Source organism: Emydura macquarii, unplaced genomic scaffold (assembly GCF_026122565.2).
Source record: "Emydura macquarii macquarii isolate MOO-44397 ecotype Brisbane River unplaced genomic scaffold, CSIRO-AGI_Emac_v2 contig_1790, whole genome shotgun sequence".
Taxonomy (NCBI): Eukaryota; Metazoa; Chordata; order Testudines; family Chelidae; genus Emydura; species Emydura macquarii.
The window spans coordinates 14836743-14855528 of record NW_027131927.1 but is presented as its reverse complement, the minus strand read 5'-3'; the positions used below and the strand labels follow the sequence as shown (position 1 = coordinate 14855528).

The 18786-nt window shown below is 41.7% G+C and overlaps 1 protein-coding gene across 4 annotated transcripts in view; it reads left to right on the top strand.

Moving 5' to 3' along the window:
- SLC20A2 (solute carrier family 20 member 2) overlaps positions 1 to 18786 on the top strand; it is an 81500-nt gene that overhangs the window by 13056 nt on the left and 49658 nt on the right. For 3 of the 4 annotated variants that reach the window (XM_067556930.1, XM_067556929.1, XM_067556932.1), the window contains one exon: positions 18206 to 18754. In XM_067556930.1, the coding sequence (XP_067413031.1) occupies positions 18466 to 18754 (289 nt within the window). In that variant the 5' untranslated portion in view covers positions 18206 to 18465. Of the gene's footprint in view, positions 1 to 5955; positions 6116 to 18205; positions 18755 to 18786 lie in introns of those variants that run through there. The other variant, XM_067556931.1, reaches the window with a different exon arrangement.

Genomic DNA, 18786 nt, shown 5'->3' with positions numbered 1-18786 from the left:
GAGCAGTTTTGGGTTACTGCTTCGCTGCCTAAAGGGGTTTGTGATTGGGGATGTTGCAGAGTTCTGTTCTGTCACCCCCTCCAATTCAGTGCATATGTGAGACAGCTAGGGAAACTGAGCACTTTGGGTTGTGGTTTCTCCTGTCTCTGGATGACTCCTCTCCATGCTTTCCTTTCATTGGATTTGGAAAGTGCTGCAGTTTGGCTTTGGGCCTCCTTTGTCTCAGGACTTGGGAGAGTAAACCAGCTGAGGGTTATGTCGGTAGATTAGGGGAACTACTAGCAAAAAGACCAGAAGCCTGTGACACTTACTTTGGGATGTGGACGTCACCAGAGTAATACAATCCTTTGTAACCTCATGGTTAGACTCTAAGGTCAATGGAGCATGTGCGTGGGTGGCAGCTATGTATTTGTTTTGCACCAGTGTTTTACAAGATACAAATATCAGAATGTCTGTATCCTGGAACTCTTTCCACCTAGAAGACAGGCTGAGAAAGAGAAAACACAGTGGGGAAAGATTTGCATTTTGGGGATGTGTAATGTGTGTTCCACTGTAGTTGTGGCGTAGAACTCTAGATCTTGCAGGGACTTCTGCAGATGGAATCTGGACAGAAAGAATTTAAATCTCATTCAGCAGTGGATGGGTCAGCTATTTCTTTTAGCTGAATTGGCTGCTGGAGCTTAGATCCAGAGGCTTTGGCAATAGATCCTGTCCTCGGGCACATAAGAATAGCATAAGCTTTCCTCCTATTCCCCATATTATCATGGACAGAGGCGCAAATTAAGAGATTGTATTGGTGACCCCAATGCTGGCACTATTGGAGCTCTCTGGCCTTGAAATAAAATTCCTTTTCCTAAGAGGACCTTGTATCAAAGTTAGGATTTTATTAAAGACACAGAGGAAAGTTGTTGTTCATCCTTCTTTTTTTCACCCCTGTGATGTTTCCTGTTTTGCTTCTTGAGATACAGGTCTCATGATGAAGAGCTTCTTGGAAATGGAAGTCTGTTGGATGAGTCGGGATGAAGAAGAGTCACAAATTTAAGAAGTTGGCTCAAGTTTTCATTGCAGGCAATGGATGTTTCTGAGACCAAGCCCTGTGAGAAGAGCATGGGCAAAGAAGAGGGAAATGTAGATCCAGTCTTTATAGGAGGAAGGGACTGCAGAATCTGAGAGAGGACATTGCGCAAACAGCACTTTATTATTATTATTATTATTCCCCTTTATCAATGAACTAAACACTTCTTGTTTCTCTGTTCTGGAAGTTTAAAAAATAGAACTCATATCTGTGTCTTTAATACAATCCTGACTTTCCTTTGAGTTCACTATCATAAAACCATGAGTTCACTGTACTGAGATTTTTCTTGATGATCGGGTAGCTGCTTCTTTTTTATTTTGGACACAGATTTTTTTTTTTAAAGAGAGACATTTTCAGCATGTATCAGCTACAGAACATGGCATAGCAGGGCTTTGCTTACATTTAATAAAACAACTTGTAATACAAAATATTATAAATGTGCATTTAAAATTGAGGAAGAAGGTCCAGTCCCCTCATTCTGTTTGCCCCATGATATATTTAATTTATAAAACGTTCCTGTCCGGTACCCTAGGTGCATATCAATGTCAAATAAACTTTTAAAAAAAATTAAACTGGTTATCAATCCTCCCAAAATGTTAAAAGGACTAGGAACTTTTACTTCCCAACTTCCCTTCCCCTCAAATCCCTGCTACTCTTCAAGCTCCTGGGGAAACAGGATAAGCTTGTTCATGTCCTACATAGGCTAATGGTCTTTGGCTTTGCATGGCTGAAGGTTGAAGGTGTGTTCCCGAGCTGAGTGATCTTTGCTGAGCAGCGCAATTTAGAAGTTGAAACCATCACTTTGAATTGCACCTCAAAATGAATTGGGAAGCCCTTGGAGATCATGGAGCACATGTATGATGTGAAGTACTGCTAAGTACTTTGGCCAAGTTGTGCAAAAATAACCTAACGTTTGGGTCTTGAATAAATAAAGTGTTTGTCAAAAGTCAGAATGCCCAGCAACTCCCTTTGATGTTAATGGGGAGCTGTTGGGTGTTCAGAACTTCTGAAAATCAGGTCATTTATTTAGAAGCATAACAGTAGGTTCTTATTTTTAACATCTTGGCCCCTGTACGAAACATCTCCAAATAAGCAGCTAGCCATGTTCTGTGCTGCCTGAAGTTTGAGTGATTTTCAGGCTATGCATGATATTGCCTAATGTGTTATGATCATGTAATTAAACGTCATTGTTTATAATCGTTACGTGCAAGGGGGCCTTTAAAGTTTGCCTGATATGTACATTTAAAATCTTAAAAGTTTACTACAGTTTTCTATATTGAATAGTGTTTCTGATGAAGGTGCATAACAAATGTGCTGGTCTTTCTAATCTGAAGAAAATGATGTAATTGTAATGGTGTTCTACCCTTAATAAAATGTTAGTTATTTTTTTCATCATGACTAAATGGTTGGCTTTTGGGGTTGGAATTTTTATATATAAAAAAACTATAAGATTAGTCGTTGATAGGTGTAGTTCTTAATATAATTTCATAAATCATATAATTTCACTTTCAAGTAAATACATGTAATTACATTAATTTATTAGTTGTTGGAAATGGTTTTACAGTTTATGATAAGGGAACAGACATTTTAGACACCGCAATGAACTGTGTATCCTTCCTAGCCAACAACTTTATTCTAAACCTGTATTATTTTGCCAGGTAAAGAAACAATGAAAATTCCCATGCAACTGAACTACTACAGTATAATTGGATTCTGTGTGTCTGCTTTTAGGGTTTTTATCAGATATACCCATTTTAAAAAATGCACTGTATACCTGTATATGGTATACTGATCTACTAGTAGCTCTCAAATAATGTGAGACACTTCCAGACTACAATGGCCATATAAACACCTACATAGACCTTCCATTCTGAGATGTTACTGCTCTTGGTGTAATATTAAAACCTTTCTAGGATTCTTCAGCTGCTGACACACAAACTGTACATTTAAAAAAAAAATCAGCTACCATCCATTAGATTAGAACATGAAAACCTGAACATTTATCAGTATCTGTGTATGGCTCTACCCACTCCTGGTATTTCTCCCAGCTTTGCTTGTTTTATGATACTTACCTTGTTCAGGTAGGCATTCCTTTGAGGCACTGTTGTTACTGATGTTCTTTTAAGATCTCTATTCAAGCTTTACTGGTTATAGAGAGCTTTAAAAGTGAGGGACTTTGTGTGATTTTACTTCTCATATGTTGAGAAGCAACTATGGGTATAGGAAAAGAAAATCCTTATGAATGTAGGGGAAAGAAATCCCTATAGAAACCCAAACATTACTAGAATCCTAGGATTAGCAGATTAGGAGAGGGTGCCATCAGCAGTTTCTTATTTAAATTTTGTTTATTAGTCTATGAAGAAGTAAGTGTGTATCTTGAATTTGATAAAGTTCTCTTCTGCATAGCCCAGTGTATTTCACATTATTAACACTGATTTCCCCAGAATTGAGCACAAATTGCTGCATACCGTTTTCACAATTCTGGATTATTTTGGATGGTGGAAATATATTTTTGTTGATTCTAAATTACCTTGTAATTTAGTCAGATGCCACAGTTGAATCTTGTCTAGGACAATGAGTTGTTACAGGAATTTTTGATAGATGGATCTGATAAAGACTCTACCAAAACCTTTTATCTTTCAATGGACTAGATATTTGAGTTTTAATGGGAACTAGGTGGTTGTTGTTCCGTGCTCAAATCTGTTCCTCATAATTTTTTGTTTTTATTCTTTGCTTTGCCTGTTTCTTCAGTGGTGTGCTAGATTACATACTCATATTTTGACTGTGATGGAAAACCTTTCTGGGATTATGAGTTTTCCCAGGACTGAGATCCATGATTAAACAGAACAAAATCTTTAAAGATGTTTTCTTTTATTGTTTACTTTTCTTTGATATAAAAGTTTAGATATTTTTGTCTATGCAGTTTAAAATGAAGGATAAAATAACCTCTGTGACAGGGTTAGCCTGTGGAAACAACCCCAGACAACTAAAACAACCCCAGACAACTGCGCTTTTGGGCCCGAGTTACTTCATGGGATTGGAAGTCCTGATTTCTTGGTCAGCAGTAAATATATCTGTTAAACCAGATATAAGAAAGTCTTTTAAGTGACCTAGCTCTCTGTATCTGGGTGCATTCCTTCATTTTTACTGAGAGATGAGTGGAAGTTTGGGGAAATTAGGGCTGGGTTTGGAGTTTCACTCTTGGACATCTCACTTCACAGCTGGAATAGAAGAGGTAGATGAGACTTCAAGATGGATATAAGCTGGAGTTTTACCAAGCCAGATGTCAAAAGGTCAGCAGTGGTAAACAGAAAGAATATATTTTAAATCCACCTCTGTCTTTACATGCTAAAGACTTCCAAAAAGTGGGCATTTTGCATTCCCTCCCCCATCAAACCCGGGGCCCATTCCTACAAACATTGCCAGTGATAGTGCATTCAACCATGAGTAGTCCCTTCATTAGGGCTTACTCAGATGTGTAGGACTCTACAAGATTGATTCCTGATCTGTATTATTAAAACAATGTCACTTAATAGATATGGAAAAACCAACAGGAAAGCGCCAGGCACTTTCAGGCTTTCTCACGTCTGAAGCACTTGTGAGCACAGTCATCAATTATTCCAGAGTCAAAAGGGAAAAAACTCTACATCCAAACGCAGAGATGTGACTTCTTAGCTAAATTATTGAATCTAATGCAAGCTGAATAGCGTTTTGGATCTTGAATATAATTAAGATAATGTTGTCTATGAGGCATTGTTGCCTGGACGAGAGGACTGAATTTTAATCTTTGATTTTAGGCAGTTATGTGTTGTTGTTTTGTAACCAGGTTTTGACCTACTAATTGTTTATGTGGAAGACAATGTAGACTTGCTAGTGTGTGAGACTTCTTGTAAAGAACAGTCATCTTTCAGATTCACTAAATTACACATGGATGACTGACCTCCAACTTAATCTAGGACCAGACAACCCGTTTAGAAATCTCTAATCACTCAGTGCTAGGAAAGATACTTTATTCAGACGTTTTAAGGGTGAGATTTTCAGAACTGTCTGCATAGTTAGGCACCTAAATCAATGGCCTGATTTTCCTGAAGTCTTAAGCACCCAGCAAATCCCTTTGCCTTCAGCACTTTTATAAATCAGGCCACTTTTTTAGGCACCTAAATATGGACTAGGACTAGGAGCATAACTATGCATCCAGTTCTAAACGTTTTGATCAAAATGTTCAATTTAGAACATAATTTGGTAAACCTGAAAACTCTCAAATTACTGAAATCTTTTGATTGAAATTTTACTGTAAATATTTTTGATGGAAAGAAAGCAGTTTATTTCAACTGTCTGCTAAATGTAAAATAGTAATGCAAATATCTTTTATAAAGTTAAGCCAGGTGTGTTTTTGGGGAGGAAAATTAAATCTTTGCTATTGTATATTAATAAGAATGTTTTTCATTTGTAGGAATTTTGATCAAGGAATTTTGATTGAGTATTTTAATGTGAAATTTTATAACAAAGTTTTACCTCCTTGGGCCTCAGTCCTGTAAAAATTCATGTGTGTGCTTAATTTTATTCACTCTGAGTAATCCCATAGAAGCCAATGGAATTACTACACACATGAGTAAAGTTACACACCAGCAAACCTCTCTGTAGCACTCTTAAGGCAGTTTTCATAATTTGAAATAAATAGCCACTTGGTCCTGCTTTTGTAGCAGACTTATAACTTTTCAAAACTACTTGATCATGCTAAAAATCCAAGCAGTGGCTTGTTGTGAAAATGAGATTTCCCCCCATCTGTGAAGTGCTTTGAAAGGGTGGGGTGGAAGAGAACGTTTTCTTTTAAGATGAGCTTTATTGGATTGGTTTGTACAGTTAATATAATCATGACGCTATGTTGTGTTTTATCAGTGCCCGCCCCCGGCAAAATAACTTGTTAAGAGGAGGCAGATTTTCACTTAGTGAATAAATCCCTGGACACATGTTGATGCTTGTCAGTGTTGTCTTGGCTGCTTTCCTGTGTTGGAGTTAATTTTATCCAGGAGCTGCTGTGTAAGTTATAGAACAGTTTACCCAATATAAGTTTGTATGTTCAGTTGTGGCTGTGCCAAATGTGATAAGATCTTTATTTTAGACTTCAAGACTGTATTTACGATCAGGAGGGCAATCACTTGAAGAATTAATTTAGTTTTTCTTTCTCTTTGAAACTGACTGTAAATATTAGGTGAGTTTTTGAGATTTGTGTGGTTTTTTTCTTACAAAATCTATTTTTGGTATCCTTAAACACTTATTGTTTGGAACTAAAGTCTGTAGTGTCAAACAATAAAAAGGTTTGATTGATTAGAAAGTTTCTATGCATTTGCTGCAGGACAAAATCTCAGTTCTTCCTGCAACAGTTTTTAATTTAAAACCGAATGAGCAACAAGGACTTGTAGCTGCTTGCATTTGCTTTCCTAGCCTGTTTCTTTGGTTTCTTCATATGGTGCATTGATTTTCTTTAAATAACTACTTAAACATAACTGCTCTTTGTGTTTTCAGTGAATCTTTTCTGCAAACGTTCTGAATTTATTTCACTGACAGAACAAAATACCCCATGCTTAATGTGTTGTATGGATGGAACTGGAACAGTAGTGGGAAGCTTGATCTTAAAAATATATGTATAGAAATTTTTTAGCTGAAATGGAGGGGCAAGTATTTTTAATCTTTCAGTGGAGGAGAAGGGGACAGCAGGAACTGTCTGTAAGTTTTAGTAGCTGAAGGTGATGATCCCCCCCCCCCCCATGTTAAACTATGAACCTGTAAGGTTTAAGACCTTAAATAATTTCTTTAACAGGAAGGCTGTAGATGAAATAAGAATTGGCTGATATACTAAGTGCTTGTATGTGTATTGGGATTTAAAAAAAAATTTTTTTTTGCAAAGAAGTCAGGGCACCTCTTGTCCTGGAACATAAAACTTGTATCATAGTTGGCCCCATGACAAATGCTATGCCTGTAATTTAGAGCCATATAGGGATGTTCTTTGCCTAGAACCACTTGAATTATACCACCTTTCATGTCCTGGATGTAATATCTGCAGCTTAAATAGATAATGTGTGAGTGCTGTGGTCTGTGGAGAGCAAGGGAAGATAAGAACTATTAATGTGAATTTAGTTTGCTTGTATCTTCAGTTACAAGATGTATTAGATGATGATAGAATGGAGTGCAAGATCTGTTAGATTCTGCAAAGTCTATCAATCTGTAGATAAGGAATGAAAACTTGACAAACTGTTTTTGAATGCAAAACATGATTACACAAGAGTTTGAGGGGTCTGGAATGACCTACCAAAAGCTCCAGTGTACTAAGATTTGACTTCTCAACTAGTGGTAGCTAGAAGTGAACTTGCTTTTCATTATAGATCAAGTGTGATTACATAATGTCTACTGTTTTGAACACTGCAGGGGAAAAAATCCTGCTGTCTTGCATGTTTTATCATCTTAAGTGCATAATTTTGTTAATTTGCCCTTAGAAATGGTAAATTTACCCTTTAAAGTTTGCTAATATTCAAGCAGCAAAAGTGCTTTTTAAATAGAATCTCACTGTAAAGAGGAATTGTAATTCATCTGTACTCTTGCAAAATAGATTTAAAAATGTTAGCCTCAATCAACTGTTGAGGGGGAAGGTAATGCACAGCAAAGCTCACATATCAGTTTAATTTTTGCCACTGTCGGAATAGGTTCTGCCCTAGTTTCCATCAGAGGGAAGATTAAAAGACAAACTGTTGGGTATCACTCTTTGCTTGTTTCCTTCATGCAGCATATTTGTTTTGTGTCACTGATTGGTAATGTACTCTAATTGATCCCTTGGACTCTGAACTTGGCTTTGAGTGTCCTTTTCACCCTTCACCACTGTTGTCTGATAGCTCCTTGCCCTCAGATTTCTCTCTTTGGTAGCAATTTCTTTGGTTAGAAGAGTAAAAAACTGACAACCACTATATGCTTCAAATTTCCCACTAGTTTTTCAGTCTATAGTTGAAAATTTATCAAAATAGTTATTTTGGTATAAGCCCATGTAGAGACACTCTTATGCACAAATAGGTATTTCAGTAAATTTCCACGTCTAAACAAGCCCCAAGATGAAGTGGTTATTATCACTTCCTGACTTTCTCCTATGGGTCCTGTTGTCCTTCTCTGTTTATCAATACAATTGTCTACCTCGTTTCTGTTCTAAATTCTCCCTTCGGAAAGAAGTGGCCCTTGTGTGATGTTTACAGAGCTCTGATATAGTGCTTAGCTAGAAACATAAGATGAAGATGGTGAGGGAATGTTGGATCATCTAAGAATAAGTCCATACTAACGATTTCCTCAAATCAGAACATGCTTTTTTTCCTGTTCTAAAGGCTGGAGGGCGACTTGCCAAGTTTCAAAGACCACTGTAACTGGATGGATGAAGACTTGCACCCAGGAGTCCCATAGCCGTATTCTAGGTGCAGTTGCATGAGAGAGCTATAGAAAGGGACTACTATCTAAAGCTTTGTCATGTTAGCTATCAGTTAATATGATTACTTAAGGCTCATCTTGACTTCAGAGTTAACTGAGCGTTATCCCTAACTCAAGTCTTGTCCATACATGCAAACCCTTAACTCGAGTGTGGGGAGGCTTTTAACTCGAATTCGTTGGCCTGTCTGGGGAACAAGCTATAGCTTGAATTAGCTCATCAACAGCTAGCCCAATTTGTGCTTCTAATCCAACCGCCCTGTGGAGCTCAAGTATTATTTTGTATTGTGGCTGCTGAAACTTGAGCTAGGCTAATTTGAGAGGAGTTAACTCAAGCGTAGATAAAGTTAACTTTTCAGTGAAGATGTAGCCTTAGTGATGCATCCATGCCAGGAAGGTCATGGCAGGAAGCTGCTGTTTCTTCTTGTCAGTGACACCTGACAATTTGAGGACTTTTTAAACTGTGCCTTATAACGATCTTTAGAAAATGAGACAGAGCTGCTAAACCAGGGGTTCCCAAACTTTCAGCTGGCATGACCCCATTTTAATGAAGTCTTTCCTGCCGGGACCGCAGACAGGCATGGAGAATTCCATTTTGAAGAGCAATATGACATTCTCCACACACTAAAACTTTGCATGCATCCTACATGTGAGGTCACAGCATATGGGGGATGCCATTTTGCTCTACAAAATGGTGTCCTCTGCACAGTGTGATCTCATACGTAAGATGCGTACAAGGTTGTGCGGTGCAGGGAACTCCAATTAGTAAGGCAAAATGGTGTCCTGTATGCATCATGACCTCACATGCATTGTACATTCAAGGTCATGCTCTGCAGCAACATGCTGTCATCTGCAAAGAAGGGATCGCCACAACCCCATCTGCTGATAGTGCGACCCCATTTGGGGTCATTACCCACACTTTGGGAACCACTGTGCTAGAGCATCTCTAGCCCTTGCAATTTAAAAGGAGCAACTCTAACAGATCAATTAGATGTAACTCTCCTGGCTAAAAATCCCATTCCAAGGTTAGGAAGTCCTGTGTCGCCTCCCTCCCCCCCTTTTTATGATGTAAAAAGGAGGCTTGGATTGTGTGTTTGTTTTCTTACCTTAGAAATATCTGGAGCGTCAAGTCTGACCTCTCTGGTTTTGCTGGGGGATGTGTTGGGGGGGGTCTCATGTCTGTGTAATGTGAGCTACCACACCTTGCTTGAAATGGCAGGAGTGGCAAGTCTTTAACACAGACATCTTTTCTCCTAAAGCTTCATACCCTTCATCGGGGAAGCAGGCGAGTCTAGCTGCTTTTCTGAGGCCTATGTGGAGAGCACCGGGGCAAGCTTGAGAAGGCTCATTGACCCTCGTGAGAAGTGTTGGGGCCACCCTCCTCCTTCAAGCCTTAGGCTTATTTGGGGGCCCACTTTGCCTCCTCTCTTTAGGAAGCTCATAGGACAACGTCACAAGCCTTGGCAGCCTGTTTTGGCTCGTTGGAAGCCTGCTGAGTCTGTTTTGGGCTCAGGATTCTGTTTGGGCTGACTTGGGGTGAGCAGCTTTCTAATGCCCTTGGTGGGGAGTCGCGCAATCCCAGTATCTCTCTGGCCCCGGGGTTGGGGATTAATGTCCTCTGCTGGACCGAAGGGAAGGTTGGACTGTTCAGGGGTTACACTGGGGCCAGCAACCAAGTGGAAGGGCAGGGGAATGACTTCAATGATAGAAAGGCCTCCTGACTTCCCCCATTCCTTGCTCAGGCCTCTCTAGCAGCTCTAAGCCCATACCAGGAGCAGCCCGCCTCATTCACATGCTTGAAAAAACCAAAGGAAAGTCATGTAGACTAAATTGGAATCGAGGTGGTTGCAGCTCAGTAGTGCCTTCTGCTCTCTGTACCCTTCCACGTGGTGAGACTTCACAACCCTCAACTCAAGTGCTGGAAAACCAGGAAGTGCTTTGTTAAAGTCTCTCATCACATCCAAAAAGAACATTGTTAACACTTCCCACCCAGCACAACTTTAACTCCACCCCCGTGCATGGATGCCATGAAACACCTTCCCCTCTGTAACAAAGCTGCTGTTTTGGGTATCCCAGCAATGATGCAACATGACACCCAACTCCCAGAGCATCATTACACACACAGCTACCCAGTCTCCATATGCTGGTGTTCCAAAGGGATAATTGGCTGGGGAAGAGGAGCCAGATGAAAGTGTTGGACTTAAGGAGCTGTTTTTAAATTTCCCCTCCCTAAGAGCCCAACAGCCTTTCATGCAGCAGCATGTGGCATTCTGGCCCCTTTAAAAGCACTTTCTAGTGTGCAAACTAAACTGGGTGCTGTTATCCCCACTTCAGATTCTACAGTAGAAGAGTGGCCACTGGGACTACAAACTCTGGCATAAAGGGCAGCTGGGAACTTTGGGGGGAGGGGGTGTGGAGGGAAGAAAGGGTCCAGATCTACCTACATAATTCCATACCTACATGCATAGTACCTATGTATGTAGTATCTACCTCATCTCTGTAATATCTGAGCACCACCTTCCCTCAGGGGGGGCAGTGCTGTTATCACCATTGCACTCAGGTGGGGAGCTGAGGCACAGAGCAACTTGCTCAAGGTTGCACTGTAAGTCTGCAGCAGTGTGAGGAATTGAACCCAGTTCTTCTGAGTCCCAGTCCAGAACCCTATCTACTAGCCTATCCTCCTTATCTCAGATCCACCAAGAAATTTCAAAAGAAATGAGCTAAATAATGTTAAATTTAACAATAAATATAGTCATCAGCGAGAAGACGTTTATAACCTTATCCATACTGTTTCCTTGCTACAAGCTAATTTTTGTAGTGGATATCCTCACCCCAAATTATCTTTCTCATTACGAATTTTAAAATTAACATGCCCTATTCCAGTGGCTGTAAATCAAGCCATGGACAGTGTTGTTAAGCTATTGAGGTACTTCTCAGGCAGTTGAAGACATAAGGCCAAAGGCTTAATGCCTTACTAGCCACCTAATGGGCACCTTCTTTTGGGTTATAGCTACAGTACAGCTTTCAGTTAATCTCGTTTCCCATATGCCTCCCATCTATGGATTTGTGGCTGCTATAGTAAGTAAATGTAAGACCCCTTCTGGTGTGTGGCACGTGAATCCACAATAGGAAAGGCCCACAGAATTATGAGGCAAGAATCAGACTCAGCATGGCAAAGAACGCCGCTATAACTGCGCTCTGTAAATCGTCCCCTTCCTTCACAGCTAGGCCCAGCACTGCTCAGAACCTTTCCCCTACTTCTGCAGTGCAGACACATTCCTAGCTGGGGAGTTCCTAAAACCACTTCTCCCCTCCATACTAACCTGTCCTATCTCCACTTTAGCTGAGCTCCTGTGCAGCTGAAGAACATGCCTGTTCTGCAAAACTCCTTTAAATGCAGCACAGGGGCTCAGCAGAATAAGCACTTCTTCAACATTTCCTCTCTGCTGCCTGCATATTCATTGGCCTTCTCAGCATCTGCCTGGTCCGCTTTTCCACCAAATCTTCTGGCTGGACACTTAAGTAGCAACTTTACAAAGGTGCAAATCATATAACTATTTTGCAGTGTCTTGTAATCTCACAGTACACAAGGCCATGTATAACTTTCCATCCTAATGCTCTGTTTTCAATCACAAAAAAAACCTTCCAAAACATTCTCCTTTCAGGTTGTAAGACATTCTGTGCTTGGTCTGTGCCCAAGAGCTGACATTTCTGGAAAATTGAAGCAAAAATGGTTCAGCCATTTTGGAGTAGGGGGTTAAAAAATCCTTTCTTCATTTTATTTATTTATATGTGTATATTAAAAAAGACAGAAAATAGCCGTCGTTGCAACATACGCAGTTCTTTCCAAAAAGGTACATTACATAATTTCATGTTTTTATTTCCTAGTGATAGTTAGAATAATTACTAAATTGTAGGCTTGGTATTTTCCATTCATTATTCTTCAAGAACCTTCAACATCTGATAAATATGCAAAATCTCCTTTAATTCTGTTCACTTATCGCTAGTTCAGAATTTTAGACTTTCACCATTGCAGACCTCCATTTGAGGTTTCTCCTCATGACCTCAATCCTGCAATTCTTTGGGGTCATGGAAGGAAATTGTGCGTGGTCTAGGTCACTGGTTCCCAACCTTTTAGGTTCGAGGGCCACAAATATAATTTTTACAACCCTGAAGGGACACTAGTCTCTGCCAGCAGCTCCCCTCCCCTCCCCACCTCACTGCAGCCAGAGGGAAGGAGTTCAGCGAGGAGGATCTCCTGTTCCCCTAGCTGCAGCAGGGAAACCGTGCGCACCACCTGGGTCCCTTCTGCAGCCAGGGGGACAGGAGATCAGTGCTTCCCTCCCTCTGGCTCCAGCAGGAATCCCAACACCTAGGGACCCACGTGAAGCACTTTGCCGTGCTCCCTGTTACAACCAAGGGGAGGGGAGCGCTGATCTGTCTCCTTGGCTGCAACAAGGAGCCAGCACCTGCAACACGCTTTGCCTGGGTACTTAGGTAGTGGCTCCTGTCTGTAGCCAGTGGGAGAGGAGCCCTATGCCACTCAGAAGGATCCCGCAGGCCACGAGTTGGGAACCACTGCTCTAGGTGCTGTGCTGATGGATGAGGTGCATGTGTTCAATTTGGAGCGGGGCTAGTTCTGGAAAGTTCTGTGTGAAGATGCTAGTGGAAGATTGGGTGGGTAGGGGCTGGATACTGGAATGTGGGGGTGCTTTCCTTCCTGCACCACCTGTGTCCCAGGGAAGTGCTGCTTAAATATGCTGTAGAGCTGGCTGAATGATGTGAACTTCTGGATAAAGGCCCCTGGTCCTCATCACCATCGTGTAGTTCTCTGGAGCAAGGCACAGTGTAGATCGGGAGGGGAAGAGAGCAGAGAGAAGCTGTAGTGGTGATGGTAGAGAAAGGAAGCAGAGCTTCCCCTTCACGCCCGATGGGTCATACTGGCCTCTTAGGTTATGGCAATTTTACTTTAATTTTGCCACCTTTCCCTGTCACCATCTGAGAGTCCTTATCCCGTCATGGTTCTAGTTTGTGGTCTTACCGAGGTTACTGTGTATTGTTACTTATACAAAAATCCCAACTTGTGTGATGAGACAATAAGTTCTTTACCTCTTCAAGGGTAAATAAATCTGAGGTGTGGAATAAGGTTAACCAATCAATCAGGTCATATATGCAAATAAGCACATCTTGTCTGCAGCTGTGTTCAGGTAGCAAATAATTTTTCGAGTGATGGTCCCTGTGGATATTCCCCTGTGAGTACACATGTGCTTCATGTATCTGAGACTGGAAAATTTTTACTATCAGTATTCATTGGCCCGCGCCTCTGCCCTGAGCTGCCTCATGCTCCAAACTGAGCATGTAAGGGGCGGCTCGGACAGACCACCTGTCCAGTTCCTTTCTATTGCTTGTGGTAAGAGATGGAAGTCCTTGTGTCTGCAACTTCGCTAACATTCCGGCTTCAATTCTAGCCTTTCCTCTAAATAGTTCACTTTAGATAGTTGTTAGTATTTAGTAGCTAGATCATGGTCCACGGTTTGCGGGGCCTTCCATCTCTGTTAGACCCACCCTCCCTGCAAACCTTTGGCTAAGATCCCCAGCTTCAAATCTTGCATGGCCAATCCCCAGGTCTTCCAAGTGAGTGATATTCACATATTGCCTTGGAGAATCTCACTTTCCCTCCAAATGCAATATTTGCCATTTGTTCCATCTTGAATTTGGCAATCTGGTGAGTTTCAGCTGTGAAGACACCTAATGAAGAAGTCAGTGAAGCCCTATGCTGACCCTGGGTTATCAAAAATCCCTCTGTGTTGGCAGATTTCCCCTCCCACAGCCTCTAAGAATAGGATTTCCTTCCCTACATGCTCCAAATTGAATGGGACTCTGCACCTCAGTATGGGTGTGTCAGGAATTCACTGGGAACAGGGTCCAAACTGCTGGTACAGAGGGCCATGAGCGCCCTGAAACAGCTGGCTGTGCAAGGGTTGGGACTGACCCTGTCACCAGCAAAAGAGAGGAGGGAGCGATCACTGGCTGCACCAAAGGTACTGCACCACCGTAGGAAGAAGGACTTGGTGATACTGACATTCACCACCCGGCCTACATCAGCACTGTCTGCTCTACCAGGAGGCAGCAGCCACTCTCATTCCCCACTCCATAGACTCAGGTACGTTGTCCTCTATGACATGGGTCTTTACTCTGACCCAGAGACGCTAATCCTTGGCTCAGCTCTGAACTCTTTCTGCCAGAGCATGTTTGCTCAAGGACAAATTCCACACAATGAGGGACCTCATCATTCCGCTTCGACTGAGCCCTCAGATGATAGTTTGATCCTGCCTGATCCTTCTAGGCCACATGGCCTCCTACACCTACGTGATGCCCCTTGCAAGGCTCCATCTCTGGTGCCTCCAGACATGGTTATGGACATCTGTGCTCCGAGCAGAGACAACCCGGACAAAAGAGTCTCCATCCCCCACAGTGTCCCGGTGGGAGAACAAAGAAGCTGTGTGGTGGTGGTGGTTCCCTTCATTCCCCCGCCTGCCCACAAAGAAGCTGATTACAGATGCTTACCTCCTGCACTGGAGAGCACACTTGGACCGTTCATGGTTCCAACAAGAGTCCAAGCTATCCATCAGTTTCCTTGAACTGCAGGCAGTTCACGAAGCTTGCAAAAGATTCCCGCCCTTCATCCATATCCAGCACATTCAGGTCATGTTGGACAATGACGTGTTGGACAGTATATTACATAAACATGGGGGCGCAAGGTCCCCCTCCTCTTTGCACAGAAACAATCAAGCTATGGATTTGGTATATCTATCACCAGATGACTGTCTCAGCAGTGCACCTCCCAGGCGTAATGAAGATCTTGTCAGACAGCCTCAGCAGGCACTTCCAAGGGACCACAAGTGGGAGCCACAAGACTCAGTGGTACAGAACAGTGGAGTTTCCCATCATGTGACCTATTCATGTATGAAGTCAACAAGAAATGCCCAGCTGACTATTCATGAGCAACTCAGGGTCACAATTCCAATACGTTCCTAGTTCAGTGGCCAGAGCCACTGACATATGCTTTCCCATACATCCCTCTTATCTCCGTTCCTGAAGAATATCAAGCAGGACAGAGTGTCAGTAATTCTAGTGGTGCCCTGCTGGCCAAGGCCGTTTTGGTTCATTAGCATCCTTCAGATGTGAGCACGTCTGTGCATACGAATCCAGCTGTTCCTGAACCTGCTGACTAAGGTCAAAGGCAAAGGGCAAAGGCAAGATCAACCATCCCAACCCAGCATCTCTCCACATGACAGCCTGGAAGTTGGATGGATAATAAACTTAGAAAGATCATGTTCAGAGGAGGAATGCTCACCCTCAGTAACAATAGAAAAATCTCTATGAGAAAACGCTATGCTGCAAAATGGAAGAGATTTTTCTGTCTGATACCAATAGTGTCACCTACCTCCAGGGGACTTGGAGATCCCTACCATCTTGGACTATCTCCTCTCTCTAAAAAAGTCCACCCTATCTCTCAGCTCACTGCATGTGTACCTAGTATCAATCAATGCCTTCCATTCCCCAGCAAAAAACTGTTTGGTCTTCACCCACCCTGCAACCATAAGATTTCTGAAAGGCCATACCAGAACCTTTCCCCTAGTACTGACGCCTACTTGGGTTCTCAGCCTACTTTTGCCAGAGTTCCTGAAATCCCCATTCAAATAGTTAGCTTCCTGCTCTCTTCTTCATCTGTCTGTGAACATAACCTTCTTGACTGCGATCATCTTTGCCTAGAGAGTAGGTGAGCTTGAGGCCTTTATGGCAGACCCTCTCTACATTGACCTTCTCTTTCAGTTTACACCCCAAGTTCATTCCAAAGGTTTCCTCTGATTTCCACATAAATTGGGTATACCTGTTTTCTATCCAAAACACGCACCACCATTGAAATCAAGAAGCTCCATTCTCCGGACATCCATCGAGCTTTAGTTTTCTACCTGCAAAGGACAAGACTCTTCAGGAAATCTCTGGGGCTCTTCGTTACCATTGCTGAGCAGATGAAAGGGGAAGCAATCTTCTGACAGACACTTTCTAAATGGATCTCAGATTGCATCCTGCTTTGCTGTGAGCTGGTGGAGACTTCTCACCCACAGCGTAAGGGCCCACTTGACCAGAGCCCAGGATACTTTGGTGGGTTCTCGTTAGGGTGTCCACCTCCTGAAGATCTGTGGCATGACAATGTGGGACTCTGTGAGTAACTTTACTAGGCGTCATGCCCTGATACAAGCGTCTTCAGCCGATGCATCCTTTGGTACAGTGATCCTGTAGTCTGCAGTGCAGTTTGGTTCCTCGCACTCTGCTCCTCAGTGTGCACTGCTCATGAGACACCCACAGTGATTCCCTATAGGGACCACAACAACTCATGCCATGCAACTCCTCATGCCCTTGGTTCAGAGCATGAGGAGGCTCAGGGTGCATGTGCGGCTCAATGGGCACTGATAGTAACAATCTTCCAGTCTTAAGTGCATGAAACACATGCATGTTCACGATAGAATGCCCACAGGGACCACACATGTCACAGAACTCCAGTTACGGGAAGGTAGGTAGGTAATCTTTCTTTTGTCTGGCTCCTTATCTTCATCTTCCCTTCATAATGATAACTGGAGAGGGGGAAATCTGCTGGTTACTTACACAGATGACAATCAAGCTTTTTTTAAAAAAATGTTTGTAAAAATACATCTAATGGCTCCTGTTGAGGTGAATATCAAGATTAATGGCTTGAGATGAAGATAGCGTAATTTGTGTTTGTGTGTGAGTAATTTTTCTCTCTTGAAATCCATTCCTTTCTATACATTTCTTGTTTGGAAAAGCTGAAGAAGTAGCACAAGATAAAACTTTAGCCAAAGGATATCAGAAACTTTCTGAAAGCTGCAAAAGAACCATTGAAAAATTTATATTTGAGTATAATAAATCCAATAGTACATCGTACTGTTCAGTGAACTAACCAGCTTTATCTAGGAGGAAAAGAACCTTACATTTATTATTATTTAACTTTTTCATTAAATGTCTAGTCTGTGATCTGGATATGTATAGTTATGCATGTAGGTACACTGAAATAAACACTGAAAAATCACATGATGTTCCAGGGATTGGAAGACCATAAGGCTAAAAGGCTGCAATGTTCCCACTCCACAAAAGCAGCAATAAATAAATATTTGCGGACATCTGGATGCCTTGTTCTGTAACATTTACTGAATGTTTTCCAAATTAAGGGCCAGGTCCTTACCTGCAACTGGTGTGAATTAACATAGTTTAATTGAGGAAGGCCAATTTACATCAGATGAGGCTCTGGCTCTATATAAGCCACTTATTGCAAGAAATAAAAAATGTCATCTAATTTTTCAGAGGACCAGTCACATTGTTTGCTTAGAATGTAAAAAAACCAAACTTTAAAAATATATCCTTTTAAAATGACCCAGTATAATTTTCCATCACTGATAACGCTAGAAACTTGCATTGCTCTTGAGTTGACCTAATTTTAATCTTGTCTGATTTGCTTTATGGTTAGCACTGTCACATGCCAAAATTAGATCCCATTAGTGGATTTAAATAATTTCTTTACTTCTGAAAGGACACACTGTTATAAGCTTTGCAGATTGTTTCACTTTTTAAATCTTTCTTCTATTACAGGACAGGACACTGCAGTTGTACCAGTTTTGAAGCAAAATATGGAATGCATTTCACTGCTGACTGAACACAGCCAAATGAACAGTATTGACAGTAGTTTGAAAATCAGCAGTTAGCAGTTTGTTCACTACCTAGCACTTTCCAGAGAGAACAAATTGTTTACAAGAAATCTGCTATACAAATCCGTTACAATACCCTCCAACTTCGTCTATTTAAATATTTGCAAAGAGGAAACATTTACCTCCAAGCACACTCTTGGAAAAATGGCAATGGATGAGTACCTGTGGATGGTCATTGTGGGTTTTATCATTGCTTTTGTTTTAGCATTTTCTGTCGGTGCAAATGATGTTGCCAATTCCTTTGGGACTGCTGTGGGCTCTGGTGTGGTCACTTTGCGCCAGGCCTGCATTTTGGCTTCAATTTTTGAAACCACTGGCTCAGTATTACTGGGAGCAAAAGTAGGAGAAACTATTAGAAAAGGCATCATTGATGTTAATCTGTACAACAGCACTGTGGATCTGTTGATGGCGGGAGAAGTCAGCGCAATGGTTGGTAAGTAACCATCTCTCATTTTTGTATAACCA